The sequence below is a fragment of the Anas platyrhynchos genome, chromosome 4, assembly GCF_047663525.1.
Source record: "Anas platyrhynchos isolate ZD024472 breed Pekin duck chromosome 4, IASCAAS_PekinDuck_T2T, whole genome shotgun sequence".
NCBI classification, from domain to species: domain Eukaryota; kingdom Metazoa; phylum Chordata; class Aves; order Anseriformes; family Anatidae; genus Anas; species Anas platyrhynchos.
In genome coordinates this window covers 49,759,670-49,775,555 of record NC_092590.1, presented here as the reverse complement: position 1 = coordinate 49,775,555, position 15,886 = coordinate 49,759,670, and the positions used below count along the sequence as shown (strand labels likewise).

The following is a 15,886-nucleotide window of genomic DNA, read 5'->3' as shown; positions in this document are numbered from 1 at the left end:
AGGAAAGAGGTTGAAAAGGGAGAGAAACGATAAGAACACGAGAAGTGTCCCTAAGTAGAGGTTTATAACAAAAAAAAAAAAAAAAAGAGAAATGATAACGCCAGCAGTGTCCCTAACTGCAACCCTTCTGGGTGCCGCAGAGGTTCAGCAGCGCCCCTGCCCCCCGTATAAGCCCAGCGGGCCGAGGGGCGCTGTTATCCCAAACATTCCCCCTCACACTCCGCCTCAAGGCAGCGCCGCGGGGGGCACGGGGGCTGCAGCCCCACAGCCCGGGGGGCTCTGAGGGGAGCGCAGCGCACCGAGCCCCAACGGTCGCCAACGGCCGCCCTCGCGCCGCCAACGGCCGCTCCCCCCCCCTCCCAATACGTCACCGCCGGGGATTGGCGGGGCCGTGCCGCCCGGCGCACGCGCGGCCGCCCCCTCCCCTCCGGTGACGCACGCGCGCAGCGCCCAGGCCCGCGCGCACGGGAGCCCCGGCCTGCCCCGCCCGGCCCGGCCCCTCCCCTCCCCCCCCCCGCCCGGCCGTGCCGCCGCCGCCGCCGCCGCCGCCGTCGCCCCGCTCCCGTCAGCGCCCAGCAGGCCCCGGGCGGGACCCGCAGCCCGCCCCCAGCGCCGAGCCCCTGCCCGCGGGTGAGCGCGGCCGTTACGGGGTGAGGGAGGGAGGGGGGGGGTAACGGTTGTAACGGTCGCGGCGCTGAGGGGAGAGGGGAGAGGGGGAGCGGCGGAGGGGGACGGGGAGGGGGCTGCGCGCCCTCAGCTCGGCGGGGGAGCCCTGAGGGGAGCCCTGAGGGGGCCGCTGAGGCACCGGGGCCTCCGTGCGCGGCCCCCCGAGGTCTGCGGGGAGACATCGGTACGGAAACGCCGCCCGGAGCCGGGCCTGGGCGTGCTCTGCGCTGCTCTGCCCGGTACCCCTAACGGGGCTGGGGCTGGGGCTGGGCAGGAGGCCTGGCTGCCCGCACACAGGGGCTGCTCCCAGCCCCTCTCGTTTCGCTGCTGCTCCTCCGAGCAGCCCGGTAAAGGTCACTGCAGCTCCAGCCTGGGGGCACAGGAGCAGCCCCCCGGCCAAGCTTTTAGCTCCCTGGGGCCCGGAGCTTTGTGCCCAGCGGCGCTGCGTGAAAGAACTGACACAGCAGAGGGTGAGGGAAGATGAGATGATGGCTCGCTTCCAAGCAGGAAGATTGGCTTCATTTTGTAGCGTTCCTGATTGCGGTCTCCTCTGTGGCTTTGGCAGTTCCTGAGCCCTCTGTGCCTTGTAGGTGCTGCAAGTTCAGTGTGCAAGCATTCTGCTGGGTTGCAGAAAGAAGCGTGAAGACGTCAAAGGTATTTTTGATCCGTTGAGAAATTGAGTCCATTATTTTGTTCGTAAATCAATTCTTGTGCAGGTAGGCTACTTACGTGTAACTGGTGCACTTAAAGCCAGCTCGGTGTTCTTTGACCTGTGATCTGATGGAGGAGTACAAGGGGAAAGATGATTTCCCTTAATAAGCTTTTCTTTCTAACGTAAAGCACATCTATCTCAGGGTTTTCTCATTTCTCTTATGGGTAGCTTTAATTAGGGAGCCGTAGCAGAAGGAGATCAGTGACCAACTTAATGGGATGGTTTCGCTGCAGTGTAGGCCACGCTGCCCTACTCGGTGCTGTGTGGCGGTCGTCGAGTGAAGTAACATGGAGCAAGCTCTCTGATGTACACGTGAGTCCCTAACAGGAGGACAGCTGCATTATCACAGCGCTCTGACTGGGTATGGCTTTGTCAGCTTGCCTTCTTACCTGAGAAGGTGTTATTGCTGACAAACCGGCATTGTTTTAGAAGTTCATTTGTCATTACCAACGCATTGTGTGTAAGTATGCCTGCAGGGCCATACCTGCATCAGGAAAGCTTTCTCATTCCTGCGGGAACATCCTGCTCCCAAACTTGTTCTGGACTCTGGTAGCTTGGGTTCAAGAGACGTAATCCCTGTTTACCATTTGAAATGTTCTTATAATATTGTAATTGGCAGATTTTGGCTCGCTGTGGAGAAGTATGATCTGTATCATATGAATTTTTCATTAGCAGAATAAAATCTTCTGTGATAGTGAAGCTTAAACTGGAGAGAAAACGGAATGAGCCGACCATTCAATCTACTTATCTGCTGGTGTCCTTATGGATAAAATGTTTTTCTGCATGGAACTGAGGTTTCAAATTATGCATCTACAGCCACACTTAAAGAGTATCTTACAGTGCTGAAAACATGCTGAGGAAACAGCATCTTAACACGCAGTGTTGGATTTGATTTTTCCTTCTCATTGTAGCAGTTGTGACACTGGATGTCATTTCTTTTGAGAGTGTTTGACAAACGAAGAAGTGCTTTGCAATTTAGGGAGCACGTGAAAGGACTAACGTGTCAGACTAATTGGTGTATCTGCAGAGAGCCCAGAAAAAAGGCACCAAACCTGGCACTGGATGGCAGCACCCAGGGAGACATGGCGTGGTTTCCCCACAAAGGTGGTGCCGCTGCCTGCGATTCCTGGGGCTGTTGTGCAGGTGGGTGTCAGCTCCTGGAGGACACAGCTCAGCTGCCCAGGTGCTGGTCCGCTGTGGTACTCACATACCTAAAGTACATGGGGCTGCTAAGCTCTTCTCAAGGAAAAAAAAATAATAAAAAACACTACCACAGAACAGCTTGATTGGAAAGAACTGCATGTTGTGCCTTGGGGCTCGGCCAATTCAGATGGGATTGGATTAGGTAAAGGAGATCATAAAGTAATGTGATTCTCTGAGATTACGCGGGTTTGCTGGCCCTCGCTTGCAGACAGAGGATGATCTGAGCACTTACCTTGCAGAGCACGAACAAAAGAAGGTGGTTTCAGTAATGAACTGGGTTGCTGGGGACTTTCACTTGCTCTTTCAGTATTTTTTTCGGTGTAGTTGCTGCTTGTTTCCATCGAGCCCAGAATACCTATTAGCCTCACAGGGCTTTTATTGCAGATGCCCCAGCTTGGACTGTGAGCTGCAGTTTGCTTCTGGAGCCCGATTCAACGTGTTACAGTAGTAGGATCTCACGTGGATCCCAGTAGAAAGCACACCTTTGTAAGGCAGTATTTGGCCTTGACACGAGCTGCAGGAGCCTGGATTTAAGAACAAACCATGCTGTGGCAGGTTGGTGTGAAACTGTAGCTTGGTAGCCAGGTGCCTGTAGTCATGGAAGAACTGCTGTAGTCAGAGTTTGGAGGATGAGACTTCCATGTTAATAAACCAAAACATAAAAAATAAATTCAATAATTCCTCTAAGGGAATAACAGAAAACTTGCATTTATTTTGGGGAAAAAAAAAGGTTTCACTAATGTGAGAGATCTCACGTGAGCAAGATGCATGCTGGTGGACATTTTGACTACCCAGCACTTGGTGGCCTTCAGTATTTGAGAAGCAATCGCTGCTGCCTTCCTGCACCGACTGGTGAGTGAGTGGTAGGTCTGTTCATTTCTACCACTCACCCCCGCAGGAAGGGTTAACAAACACAGTTTAATAAAGGCAAGTTTTGTGTCTAAAGAAGATTGCAGGCTGAATGAATTTGCACACTATTAATTCAGTGTGCATTGAAGAAATTATTGCAGCAGTAGATACCCGGGTGTTTGAGCACAATAGTCCCAGTGTCAGCTATGTCTCCATCTTTTATCTCTGAACACTTTCATCTAGTTGCAAAGGCTAACTCCCTTTGGTTGTCATGGCTGACATTTGCTATCCTAGGCCATCAAAAGATACTTTTTTGCAGAGCTGTCCCAAGTCTGTAATAATTTGGTACCTGAAATTAACCAAATGTAGCTTTGGTGCTGTCACAAAGTTACCCTAACATTGCTGGTCATTTCAGCGTTATCCTGCAGTTGCTTTTCAAAAGAAAACCTCCTTTCTGTTTTGGTTCATTTGCTTATCTTCACGTGCAAATAACAGTTCGTCTCTGTGGTAACTCTCTGTTTGCTTTTGTTTTCTTGCAAAGAGAGCACGGACATAACAGGAGTTTTTCAAGATAGGGCTTGGTTGTTTGAGGTAACGGTGCCGAGCCTGTCTGGTCCTGTCTGCAGACGAGCAGCGATTGCACGAGCGTTCATGCGACTTCATCTGGGTAGCTCATGCCTTTCCTCAGTTTATGGCATGGAAAGGGGTCCTTTAGCACAACAGTTGTGCTGTCAAGAAACCAGCAGACAAATTTTTGTAATTCCTGGTGTTGCCAACACTGTTTCAGTGTTTTCTTTTTGGCTAGTACATTCTCTAGTGCCTCGAGCGCTAAGTTCTCATTAAGACGCTTTCCCAAAGACAGCTTGGGCTAATCTAAAAATGTTGTTCATTTTATTCGAGTGAGAAAAACGCTCAGATTGCTTCTTAGATGTCATTCCTCAACTCGCAAGTACATACATACATGAAAACTGGAAAAAGAGCTTTTATACAGTGCATATCTGTGGGCCTTCCATCAGTGCCCAGCAAAACATGGAGATAACAATGGGTTTTAAGTTATTTAAACAGTTTTCAACCATTTTTAACTGTTTAAATTGTTGGTACGGATCAGCAATTGCCTTCGCTGGCAATTTAGCTATTGTTGGAAATTTGGCAAGTTAAGTTTTGGCTTCAGTTTCCCTTGGGCATTCACTCTAAAACCCTCAGGCCTGCTTAGACTTGGGCTTTGAGGAGGCATAGTACTAATTGGGACATGTGGAGACTGAAATCTTTTGAAAAAATGGAAAGCAAGCAGTACCTGCATTTTTATTTTACTGCCTTATCATGACTTGGAGACCTGAATGCTTCGTAAAGCCTTTGGCAGTTTGGTCTGAGAGGTGCTGCAGGAAATAACACAAGTAACACCGAGACAGCTGAAGAGTTGTACTGAGACATCCTGTAAAATACCAGCATCCTGTGATATAAACTAGTCATGCTGTCACTTGAACCATGGACAGGGGGGGACTGCACCCATCTTGTTTGGGATGTAGACCCAGTTCTCCCCCAGGTTGTCAGGGAAGAATTGGCTCGGTGTGATCATTGCATATTTGCCTTTCTCAGATCTTCTGAAAGGTTTCGGCGGCCTTTCCTGAAATAGCACAGCTTCCAATGAAGAAAAGATCTAGTGTGATCTGATGTCGTGTAATGACTTGTCACAGATTATTATGTTTTGTACCCAGAGGCATTTTCAGTGTTCCTTGTGGTATGCCAGCAATTTGTTAACATACGTACTTTGCTTAATGCTATATTCATAAGAATGTGTGCTGCCTGTGATCTGCTTTTTAGCAGGTTCTGCTTTAAAAAAGGGAAAAGTTTCAAAGCTCTGTCCTTGTGGACTCTGACAAATGCTTGTGGTGATCATTGTTACGTGTTCATCACCTGCTGGGGGTCAGGGCAGCAGCAAAACTTGTGTACGTACAGAAATCGCTCTTTTAAGGTTGGTTTCTCAATAAGATTCCCGCATGTGTGCCGTTGCTGTAGGATGAGTCAGGTCAGGAAGATCCTCGAGCTGTTCAGATTTTGTTTATTTGGAGGATCCAGTCCTGGACATGGGCAAGGCTCAAGCTGTTGGCGTCCGATAGCATTTGGGCCGATGTTTTTTAAACCTGATGATCAAAATGGCTTCCGACCGGGGTCGCTACGAGTCTCGGCTAATGCTGTGCTCCAGAGTCTTGGAAGGTTATAACTGAGATTTTGGATAAGCCTAAATAAGTTTTCTGCTTCCTTTTCTCCTGGTTTGAAATTTGTATTTCAGGCTTTGCCTACTGCCTTGCCTGCACATTTGTGAGGCTGCTCCTTTGGGTGTGATTCCTGCCAAACGGCATTTGGTAATGGATCTTGGTGTTGCCTTGTGGCTCTGCTGGACAGCTTGAGGTTGTTTTGACAGTCCATTACAAGTAAACTTCTTGAGCTAAGTATAGTTTTTATTTTGTTTTTGTTTGTTTGTTTTGTTGTTGTTTTTCATCAGTTCCCTACTGATGGAGGATATGGTGTGTTTGTGGTGGCGTTCCCATGTATGTTACCTTTAATTCCAGGCTCTTCTGAGCTGAAGTGAACTTGCAAATTTCCCCATGTGCATTTTGTCCTGGCCAGCTGTGACTGGGAGCAATCCTTTGTATTGTCCCTTGGGCTTAGGTTATTTTGATAACAAAGCAGAAATCTCATTTTAGGATTATCTCCAAGTTCAAAAATTTGGTCGCTTGGTCATTTTTGCCTGCTGTCCTGCCTGCAGGTTTTCTTTCTGAAAGAGAAAGTAGGCAAAGCTTTCCTTCAGCAGCTGGGGCGATCTCATGGGGGACTTGAGGCACCCTAATGTGAGCCCATGGGTAAGAACTGACCGCACTGTCAGCGTCTGAAGGTTGTGCTCAGTGGTACAAAGTCCAGCACAGTACCAAATGTTTCTCCAGGGGCAACGCTGGGGCTGTTCAGCACCTTGCTGGTGATGTGGATGATAAGCTGCAGTGCTCCACAGCAAATTTTTGGAGGGATAGGCTGGGGAAGGTGGCTGACAGTAGCGTCAGGAAGTTCAGTGAAGGGAAATGACCGAGTCCTAAATGCGGATGGAAAAACTCCAGGGACAAGTCAAAGCTGGGAGATGACTGGTTAAGAAGCAGCTTTATAGAAATGGATTTTGGTGTCCTGGCAGAAGAGCTGAGCTTGAGTCAGCGCGCTAATCTTGCGGTGATGAAGGGCGATGGCATTACGGGCAGGGTGAGCAGAGGTGATTTGTCCTTTCCAGTTGCCCCTCGCAACATCCAGACTCATCCAGGACAGGAAAGGAGCCGATGGGTCAGAATGGGGCTGGCCTAGGACCACCAGGGCTGCTGGGGCTGGAGCACCTGGAGAGAGGAGACTCAGAGTGCTGGGGAACAGAGACTGGGCTGATACATGACTGCTGCTTTCAGCTACTTGCTGGGAGGATGTGGAGCTGTGCTTCTCCCAGGTGGACCATGTTAAAATAACGGCCAGCTTGTCCAAATTGTGAGCAGAAGTTGCATATTGCAAACATGTAAATACTTGTGCAGAACTTGTTTGAACAGGCAAGGTGATACAAAAAGGTTGTTCTGTGCTCAGGGGGTTGAAGCAGGTGACCTCGAGACGTCCTTTCCAACCTAACTTATTTTTTCTGTAGCAAATATGAAATGCAGCTAGCCTGGACACATGGAACCTAAGGCTTTGGTCATCTCTGGGACGTATTGGTTTCTCTTCCCAGTCTTCATGGAGTGTCAATCCAGCCTGTGGATTCACAACTTCATTCCAAATTCACAGTATCAGTGCTACCTTCTTTGTACTACGTATGTGTCAGGAGCTTTTTGAAGCAGATCTGCTTTGAGATAAAGAAATGTTACTGGCTGACTTAAGAAAATGTGTTCATGTTCATTTTGTAGTGCTCTTGGTGTTAGATTTTTAGTTTGTCTTCAGTTTATTGCCAAAATGTTAAATAAATACTGCTAGACACTTAAAAGTATCGTTTTGGGGCAAGGGGTGGGAAGTGCTTGTTTTAAAAGGGACTTAGCAAGAATTGATGTGTTTGTGCTGTTCCCTCTTAGTCAAAATAGGATGTGAACTGACAGACATCTTTTTATTCAAAGGGAGGTCAGGGTGAGTTAAGTTCCTGAATTAAGTTCCCGTTCATATAGTTGTTTCACTTCTAATTTTATTATGCTCATCCTTTTATGAGGAAGATGTGATACACAGCCTTCTTTTCAAACTAACACAAATATTTTTAATTACAGCATTCGACACTGTGTACCAAAGAAATGGTGATGGAGAAGCCAAGTCCCCTGCTCGTAGGGCGGGAGTTCGTGAGACAGTACTACACTCTTCTAAATAAAGCTCCTGACTTCTTGCACAGGTAATGCTCTCACGCTGAAGTACCTCATCTTTTGGAACAAAAGTGCGTACTCTTCATCAGAAATGAGATACTCAGAATTTCTGAGTGTGGCAGGAAACTGACCTGGCTAACCTCTGGGCTTTTGGAAAATAATTCATCTTAAAAAAACTCTTCAGGCTCTAGAACCAAATGTGGCCCATGTTTACAAGGTATTTCCCTCATGAAAGGGAGAGCTATTTCTTAACTGATGTTATGGTAATGTGGACATATTGCAGAAATAGTTTTATAAGAAGATAGAAAAGGAAGGAGCGTGGCAGAGGGGGCACTTGCGTGCATCACCTAAGATGAGCACAATAATAATTTCAGGATACTGTATATTTTATATTGCCTCTGGGGAGATTTTATCCAGATACTGATTGGAGATATAAAAGTCAGGGCCCGGACAAGGTAGGTGACCAGTTCAGTAGTTTTATTTACCTGTGTCCACTGTTTAAGTGGTACCCTGGATGTGATCCTTCCTATTTTTTCTTACGACATTTTTCATTGGCTACATGCAGTTTGTCATGTAAGACTTTGCATTTCCACATTTGGACTTAGAGCAGCGCTGACTTGTAAGAAATAACATTGAAAGTAGTGTTGCAGATGTTGGTTGTGTTGGGTTTTGTTCCTTTTTTTTTTTTCTCTTTAAGCAATCACTGCTTGGATTGCTCTTGTCTCAGAACTTGACATAAGGTTGATGGTGAAAAATTGAGCTGTTTGAGAACAAGCTGGAGCTCCCTGACAGCTAGCTTAATATTTCAGTCTTTTGAATGATGTTGCTTTTCACCTGTAGCTTTGAGGTGGGGAAAATGAACTGATTTTGTCTTAAGTGACTGAAGTGCTGTAGAACCATGTTTGTTCTGTGTTTGAATTCAGATTTTAAGGTGTGGGATTGTCCAAGCAGTGGATGTTGGGCTTTCCTTATCTGCGTTGCCAAGTCTTACAGAAATCATAAGCAGCATTGTCAGTAATGGCAGATTTTTTTTCTCTGTTCCTGAAATTTCAACAAAATGGTTGGATCAGATCAACACCTGGACAGACATGTCCGTGTCACTCATCGATACCTGATACATGAACTTGCTGCTTGCTCTTAGAGAGGACTGTGTTCCTTACACATGTCTTTTCTCGGTGATGTCCCCAAATCGCCTGCAAAAGCACCTTGGAAAGCCAAAGTTGGTAGGACAGCTTTCTTGGGAAGTGTGCTGTCATTTTACCTCAATTCCCAGAAAGTGTTTGCATAACCAAAGGGACAGAGAATTAGTATGTAAGGGGTGATTAGGCTGTGCTTTACAGCTTAACACCAGAGGTAGAACTCTCACCATTGTACAGTGAGGTTGCCTTTTCCTTTTTGTGACATTTCTGTTTCAGTGGCAGTTGAACGTTGGGTAAATCACCCATGCCTCAAACGTGGTGTTGAAAATAATCTTTGATTTTGTTCACAAGAGCGTTTACCTGTAATGATAGTGATTATAACCTTGGCTGGACATGGAGGGGAGTAGATGTGTGTTTTGATTTAAAAAGCAAAATACTGCTGCTTTGTTTCTTCCGTAGCTGCTTCAGAGAAAAGCAGGCAGCTGTTCCAGGCTGGCCTTCCCCCTGCTTCCCCTTCATATTACAACAGTAATTCTGTTCCATTGATATTAACGTGAGCTATGAGAGCATTATGGAGCTGGTGTTCCCAGAACATGGGGGATGTTTCCACTTTGGGGTGACACAAAATTGGCAGAAGGCTACATGTGAGGAAATAATGCTTCTGTGGAGACATGTAGCATGTTGAGGGTGACTTGAGTGCTTTACAGAAGGCAGTAGGGTAGGCAGTACTCCCAGCCCTCTGTCTCAAGCTGCACTCTAAAAGTTCTGAAATGCAGCTCGCCAAATTGTGCTGTGTGCTTGGTACATTGAGTGGGAACGGGCAATTCCATAGCCTCCAATTGTCCATAGAGCCCTTTTATCACGGGCTGTCAACCAAGAACTCAACAGAATTTTTCTTCTCGTTTGAATTTGAGGGGCTGCGGGTGACTGGCTGGTTACCTGCTGCCTGGAGTGACCCTGCTGAGGTTGGGGATCTGCAGTGGCAGCCATCCCACAAACTCCCCTGTGCAGATGGCACTCTGTGCCCGAGCACTATCCTCTGTTCATTTGAAAGGTGACACGAGCGTCACCACGGACAGCATCTGTGAAATTTCTCTTAAATACCTCTGCACAGATTGTCCTAGAGGTTTGATCTGGTTTGGGTGAACAAGCTGTTAGCTAGCTGTTTGTTGAGCTGCATGAGGAGAGTATCTTCCAGGCAGTTTTCACCTCTGCCACCGCTGTCCCTTTTTCAGGGCTGCATGGGTGGCTGCTCCTGTCCAGCAAGGCTTGGATAAGGAGGTCATTTATCTTTGTGTTCTTTGGCTGTATGTTGTGTCTGAGTGGGGCTCTTCTGAGAGAGCATCTTATCTATGATCTTTCTCTTGCTGTTAGTCTAAACAACGACTTGCTCACTGCCACATAAAGGTTTTGGAGTCAGGGCTTCCCAGAGCTTGATGTCAGAAGAAAAAGGATTTATTCTTGCAGTGAGTAAGGGAGTTTGGCAGCAAGTGGTAATGCGCTTGGTTTATCCTACTAAAAGCTTGAGAAACGCACCAAGTCCTGTCATTATTCTTTATCCAGAGCTTATCCACAGGTTTTGAGTATGAAGAGATGGGTTCACCCTCCAAATGGGTTTTAGTCAGTGTAGTTGCCATGCCTGGCATGCTTCAGATGAATTTGTGTGGCTTTACTAGCTTCTTAACTTAAAATGGATATTTCCATTTAACTAGGGACTCAGTGGGTGCTCTTTTCCTAATTTGCAGATCCTGCTCGTGTTTTCTGCCTACCAGAGAGTGTGAACAGTTCGTTAAAAGCAAGTTAAAACTCCTGGTCTCCCTCTGAAAGCACTTGGTAGGATGTGCTGCCTGTCAGAGGGCTTGCTTTGAAATTTAGAGTTGGTAGATGTTTTCCCATTGGTGCCACAGAACTTTTGTTTGTCTTTGCTGTTGGAAAGTGCTAGAGCACGCTCAGCAATTGGGTTATGCAGCTGGTACCAAAGAAAATAGTCAAATATTTCCCAGAATTCTTTCTGGACACTAAGGACATCATGGGAGTTAAAATCTTGGATGGGTATATTCAAGCAACTAGAATTGGAAGGAGTTTCTTGGTTTAGTGGGATAAACCAAGAAATGGCAAATGCCCAAGTTCAAGTGTTTAATTCCATATTTTAACATAGCCTGTGTGCTGGCTTGTTTGGCTAGGTAGAAACAGTCTGTATCCCTTCTGTTCTGGGTGAGAACGGGCTGGTGGAAACACTTCAAGGAAGTGATATTTCATATATAAAGTATAGGGGTGGGTAATAGTGGTGTGCTGTAGAGAGAGGTGAAGTACAGGAATTGAGACCTCCTGGCAGTCATTGCCATGGTAAGGCTTCCTTCTAAATAAGAAAGGTGTGACATGATGTGTTTGCCTTATCTTTTGCTATTTTGCCTTATTTTGCTATTTATGTAATTTTACAGAAGCTGTTAAGCATTTGTCACATGCTTTATAAGCTGGCAATAAATATTCAAAACAGAACTTAGACTGTTCTAGGCTCAAAATTTATTCAGTTATGGTGCCTAAAAGAATTTATTCTTCTCTCATGCCTCAGAGTTCGGTAATGAGCTCTTTGGCCATTGATTCTGAGAAATGTGAAGTGTAAAATTGCAGTCGTGTGTACCGGAGAGATGGGATGGATGGGCAGGTGGGGTGGCTGGTCAGTCGAGCTGCATAGGCGGCAGCCAGGTCAGAAGCCCTCAGTGCTGTCAGAAGTGTTGAAGAGGACCGGGGTCCAGAGGAGAGGTGGTTCCTCCCCAGGGTCACGTGTTGGGGTGAGTGTGACTAACCCAGGCAGGTGACTTCAGTTTTGGGGGAGCCTGTAGCTGAAACAGCCACCTTGACCAGAGTGGGCAAGCTGTACTTCTGAATGTTCATCTTTTTTGTTTCTGTAGCCTTGGAACCTGAGACATGGTGGGTATATCTTGAATCATTGTTTGCCCTGACATTCCTACTGCCTTGAGCTCTGTAATTTGTGGCTAAAACACTTGTTGGATTTTGTTCTTGTTTTTTTTTTTTTTTTTTTCATTGGCATGAATTTCATTACATCTCTTCACTTGCAGGTTTTATGGCAGGAACTCTTCTTACGTCCATGGAGGACTGGATGCCAGTGGGAAACCGCAGGAAGCAGTGTACGGTCAAGCTGTGCGTATCCAAACTGGTCCTGAAGTCCTCACTAACGTGCAGAGCTTAATGTATACATCAATCATTTTCTGTAATCAGTTAGTTGGACTTGCTTACCTGGGCAATATTATATTCTGGTACTGCCTCCTCTTCAGAGGCCTAAATGTTCTTGGTAGTTGATGCTGTTACTGTGGGTTGCATTTGATCAGCTTTGCATCTGGCCTGCAGAAATGATATTTAGGGTGGGAAACAAAATCAAGAGGACCTGTTAGACTAGCCCTCTAGGTGCATCATGTTTCAGTTAGACGTGGTTTCTAGGTGAAAGGACTTTGATCTTGGGGAATTAAATTGAAATCTGTATGTTACAAAATTCTTCTCTGGGTGGATGTGTCTTGTAATGGAAGATAACTTCAGAAGAAACAACCTAAGTCCAGAAAAAGCATTTCTTTTTGCTGTAGCTGTAGCTTTTTATCAAAATGTTTGCCACCTAGGAGCATCTGTCCGTGTGGTGGCTGCGTCTTTGAGCAGTGTTGCTTTGAGACCAGACCAGGTTTTGTTGCTTCTCTTTTCAGCAGCAGAACCTGGTTTGGCAGTAGAAATATCATGACGGTGCAGATGTTACTCACTGCTGTGATGTTTGGGTACTTGATAGATGCATAGAGGTGTGTTTTGTTTGTTTTTTTTTGGGGGGGGGAGGAAGGCAGGAAGGAGGGTTCTTTGTTCTTTTTCTTTTTTTTTTTTCTTTTCGCTCTAAGCACAAAATCACGTAAGCTCATGTAGATTCTTCACAGTGAAAGATAGTTCAGGTTTCCTGTATTTGCCTTTGCGCTTCAACGGGCTGCTTTTTGATATTAACAGACACATTACAGCTTCTCAATAGGTACAGAACTCAATGTAGTTAACATGTAACTGTCTACTTCTAGGAGATACACAAGAAAGTGATGTCACTACAGTTCAGTGAGTGCCACACCAAGATCCGTCACGTGGATGCTCACGCTACTCTGAGCGATGGGGTGGTTGTGCAAGTTATGGGGGAGCTGTCGAACAACGGGCAGCCAATGAGGAAGTTCATGCAGACTTTTGTACTTGCTCCAGAAGTAAGTATCAGCAAGATTGTTTTTAACTTCTAAGAGCAGTGATGAAAAACTGGCCTGTGAACACAAACTGCCATACCAGGACAGAAGATACTGTCGGGCTTTTAAAGCTTAGCCCAGAGGCGATCATTAAATAATAAATAAATAATAAATAACGCCCACCAAACCATTCTGTGATTGTGTGTGTGTAGAGGAATGAGTGTATAGGGCCTGTTCTGAACTTTTTTAGATTTGAGGTATTGTAGTAGTAATGCAAATACAAATTGAAGCTTGCTTTTGGCAACTGCTATTTTTACAAGTGAAAAAATACTGGTCAGCTCTGCAGATCATGTCTCCAGTGTAGTTCTATACTTGATTGAAGTTTGCTGTCACATGTAAGCATGTCACTGCTTTGCAAGTTACTGCTCAAATTCACTTCTGAGTGAGAGCAGAGCTGTGTTGTGATAAAGAGTCACTTCTGTGACACTTCATGTTTTAGAACCTTGTTGATTTGCTTCATTGTTTTTCTGTGCAGCAGTTTAAGCATACAGTCACCCTGTGGAATTTCATTCCTTTTTTTATTAAAAGGCTTTAGCAGTACAGAAAATTCCACAGGTGACTTGATGAAATGGAGGGGCTTACCTTTAGGCAGTACCTATGACTGTTGTGAATTAGCAAAGTGTTACTTTCTGCTTGAAATACTGTTTTTAATTTGGACAGAAGTTACCATTCAGTCGTTAGCTTAAAGAAAAGGTGTCACTTGGAAAATGCCATTATGAAATAATCCTATTCCAAAATGTTGGCATGTACCCCCAAAGCTTAGACCTCTCATCCATAGGCGTTGCTGACTGCTAATGTATTGTATATGCAAAAAAAATAAATGCCTGTTGCTCTTTTACAGGGGTCTGTTCCAAACAAGTTCTATGTACATAACGATATCTTCAGGTACGAAGATGAAGTATTTGGAGATTCAGAAGGAGAACTTGATGAAGGTGAGAAGAGCTGTACTTGTGGTGTTAATTTTGTGCTGTTCTATCCATCCAGTCCCTTCAGGGACTAAACTGGCTTAGGGCAGACGAGGCTTGGTACAGAACAGAAACAGTGAGTAATAGCACATTGCTGCAGCTCAATTTCATTCAGTAGACTTGGTTTCTCTGCTCAATCAGATTTGTAGGTACAGTGCTCTGAATAAAATTTAACTGGCTTTTCACTCTGAGCTTTCTCTTTTATGTCATCATCACATTGAGTAGTTCATTTCAATCCGTTGGCTGAACTTGACTTTATTGTTCTGGATGGGTTTTTTCCCACCTTGTCCACTGAGCCCAAGAGAGTACAACTGGAATGTACGTATGTGTGCATTCTGAAGCTGGAATTTCTATTATCTCAATAGAACAAAATAGAACAAAACACCTTAGGCAAATCATTGCTCTTCTATTTGAGGTTTATCTTCTTAGTTTTAAAAACTGTGGTTTAAGAGCTAATAATACAGTGTTTCTCTTTTACTGCCAGCATATGAAAACCATCTGCTGCTTTAAAGATCCTTAAACCCTCCTCCCAGAACTTCTTAGCAGCAGTATGTCGTTAGTGTCTCCTTTTTGTGGAAACAATAAGAAACAAAGCCTCTTGAAAGAACAGAAGGGTCTTCCATCTCTCCTTGCAGCTAATTCTTGCCTTATTTTGTTGATGAAGCGTTCCTTTGTTTACTACTAGTTCAACATGCTTGTATTTTAAGTGCGACTTGCATATGCTTGCAGAGGTGTTCAAGGAATTTTTTCTCTTGTGTCAGAGTCTGAAGAAGAGGTGGAGGAGGAGCAGGAGGAAAGACAACCATCTCCTGAACCGGTGCAAGAAAATGCAAGCAGCACTTACTATGAAAACCACCCTGTGACGTAAGATGTCCATGTTATTATGTGGCAGTGATTTTTTAAGGAAAAACTGCATTTAAACTGGTGTGCTGTGATCTATGTATGCTATGTTAACGTTATTTTTTAAACATTGGGTATCAAATGGAGAGAGGAAGTAGTGGATGTTCTCATGTTCACTGGTTGTTTTCACTTCTAGTTACAAATGTGAGGTGAAAAGGTAGTAAATACATTTATGCATGTGCTTAGTGTAGTTTTCATCATGTAAAATGTAATGTAGTCTTCATCTATTGAACCAAAAAACAGCAGCCTGAGGGGCTCCTGGGAGTCTCTGAGGGAGACAGACAGGAGGTGTACACCTGCCCCTGCTGATGCCCAGCAGCCCTCTCCGAGGTCCCTACATGGGGTAGTAGCTGACCCAGCTGCTCACCTGCAGGACAGAGGGCTTGACTGCCCACAAGAGGAAAGGGGCTGGACCCTCATCTCGGCTCAAAGCAGAAAGAGGTGTCTGCCCCTGACACCCACGGTGCCACCAACCCCCACAGTGTCCCTGGGTAATAGATTTGAGGCTCTTGGGCAGGAAAATGAAAAGGTTGAGGGTCTGGATGGTAATCAGAACCCAGAAAGCAACCCTGAGAAGCATGTCAAGGTTGGGGGAAGTACCAAGCATAGGGAACGGGGCTGGGCAGGGCACTGCATCAAAACCAGTGCCCCCAAAAAAGGGCGGAGAGTCTTAGTGATTGGAGACTCCTTGCTGGGGTCCCTTCCAACCCCTACAATTCTGTGATTCTGTGATTAAACTAAAATAGTGAGTTGGTGGTACAATGGAATTTATATAAACAGATGACTTAACAAAAGGGTGGTTAATGATATATTAGTC

At 45.5% G+C, this 15,886-nt stretch overlaps 1 protein-coding gene across 2 annotated transcripts in view; it reads left to right on the top strand.

The window, feature by feature from the left end:
• The first annotated feature begins 469 nt into the window (after positions 1-469).
• Positions 470-15,886, top strand: part of G3BP2 (G3BP stress granule assembly factor 2) — a 27,705-nt gene continuing 12,288 nt past the window's right edge. The window contains exons 1-6 of one of the 2 annotated variants that reach the window (XM_072037568.1): positions 470-630; positions 7,702-7,820; positions 12,011-12,092; positions 12,995-13,168; positions 14,046-14,136; positions 14,931-15,033. In XM_072037568.1, the coding sequence (XP_071893669.1) occupies positions 7,726-7,820; positions 12,011-12,092; positions 12,995-13,168; positions 14,046-14,136; positions 14,931-15,033 (545 nt within the window). In that variant the 5' untranslated portion in view covers positions 470-630; positions 7,702-7,725. Of the gene's footprint in view, positions 631-7,701; positions 7,821-12,010; positions 12,093-12,994; positions 13,169-14,045; positions 14,137-14,930; positions 15,034-15,886 lie in introns of those variants that run through there. The other variant, XM_013093239.5, reaches the window with a different exon arrangement.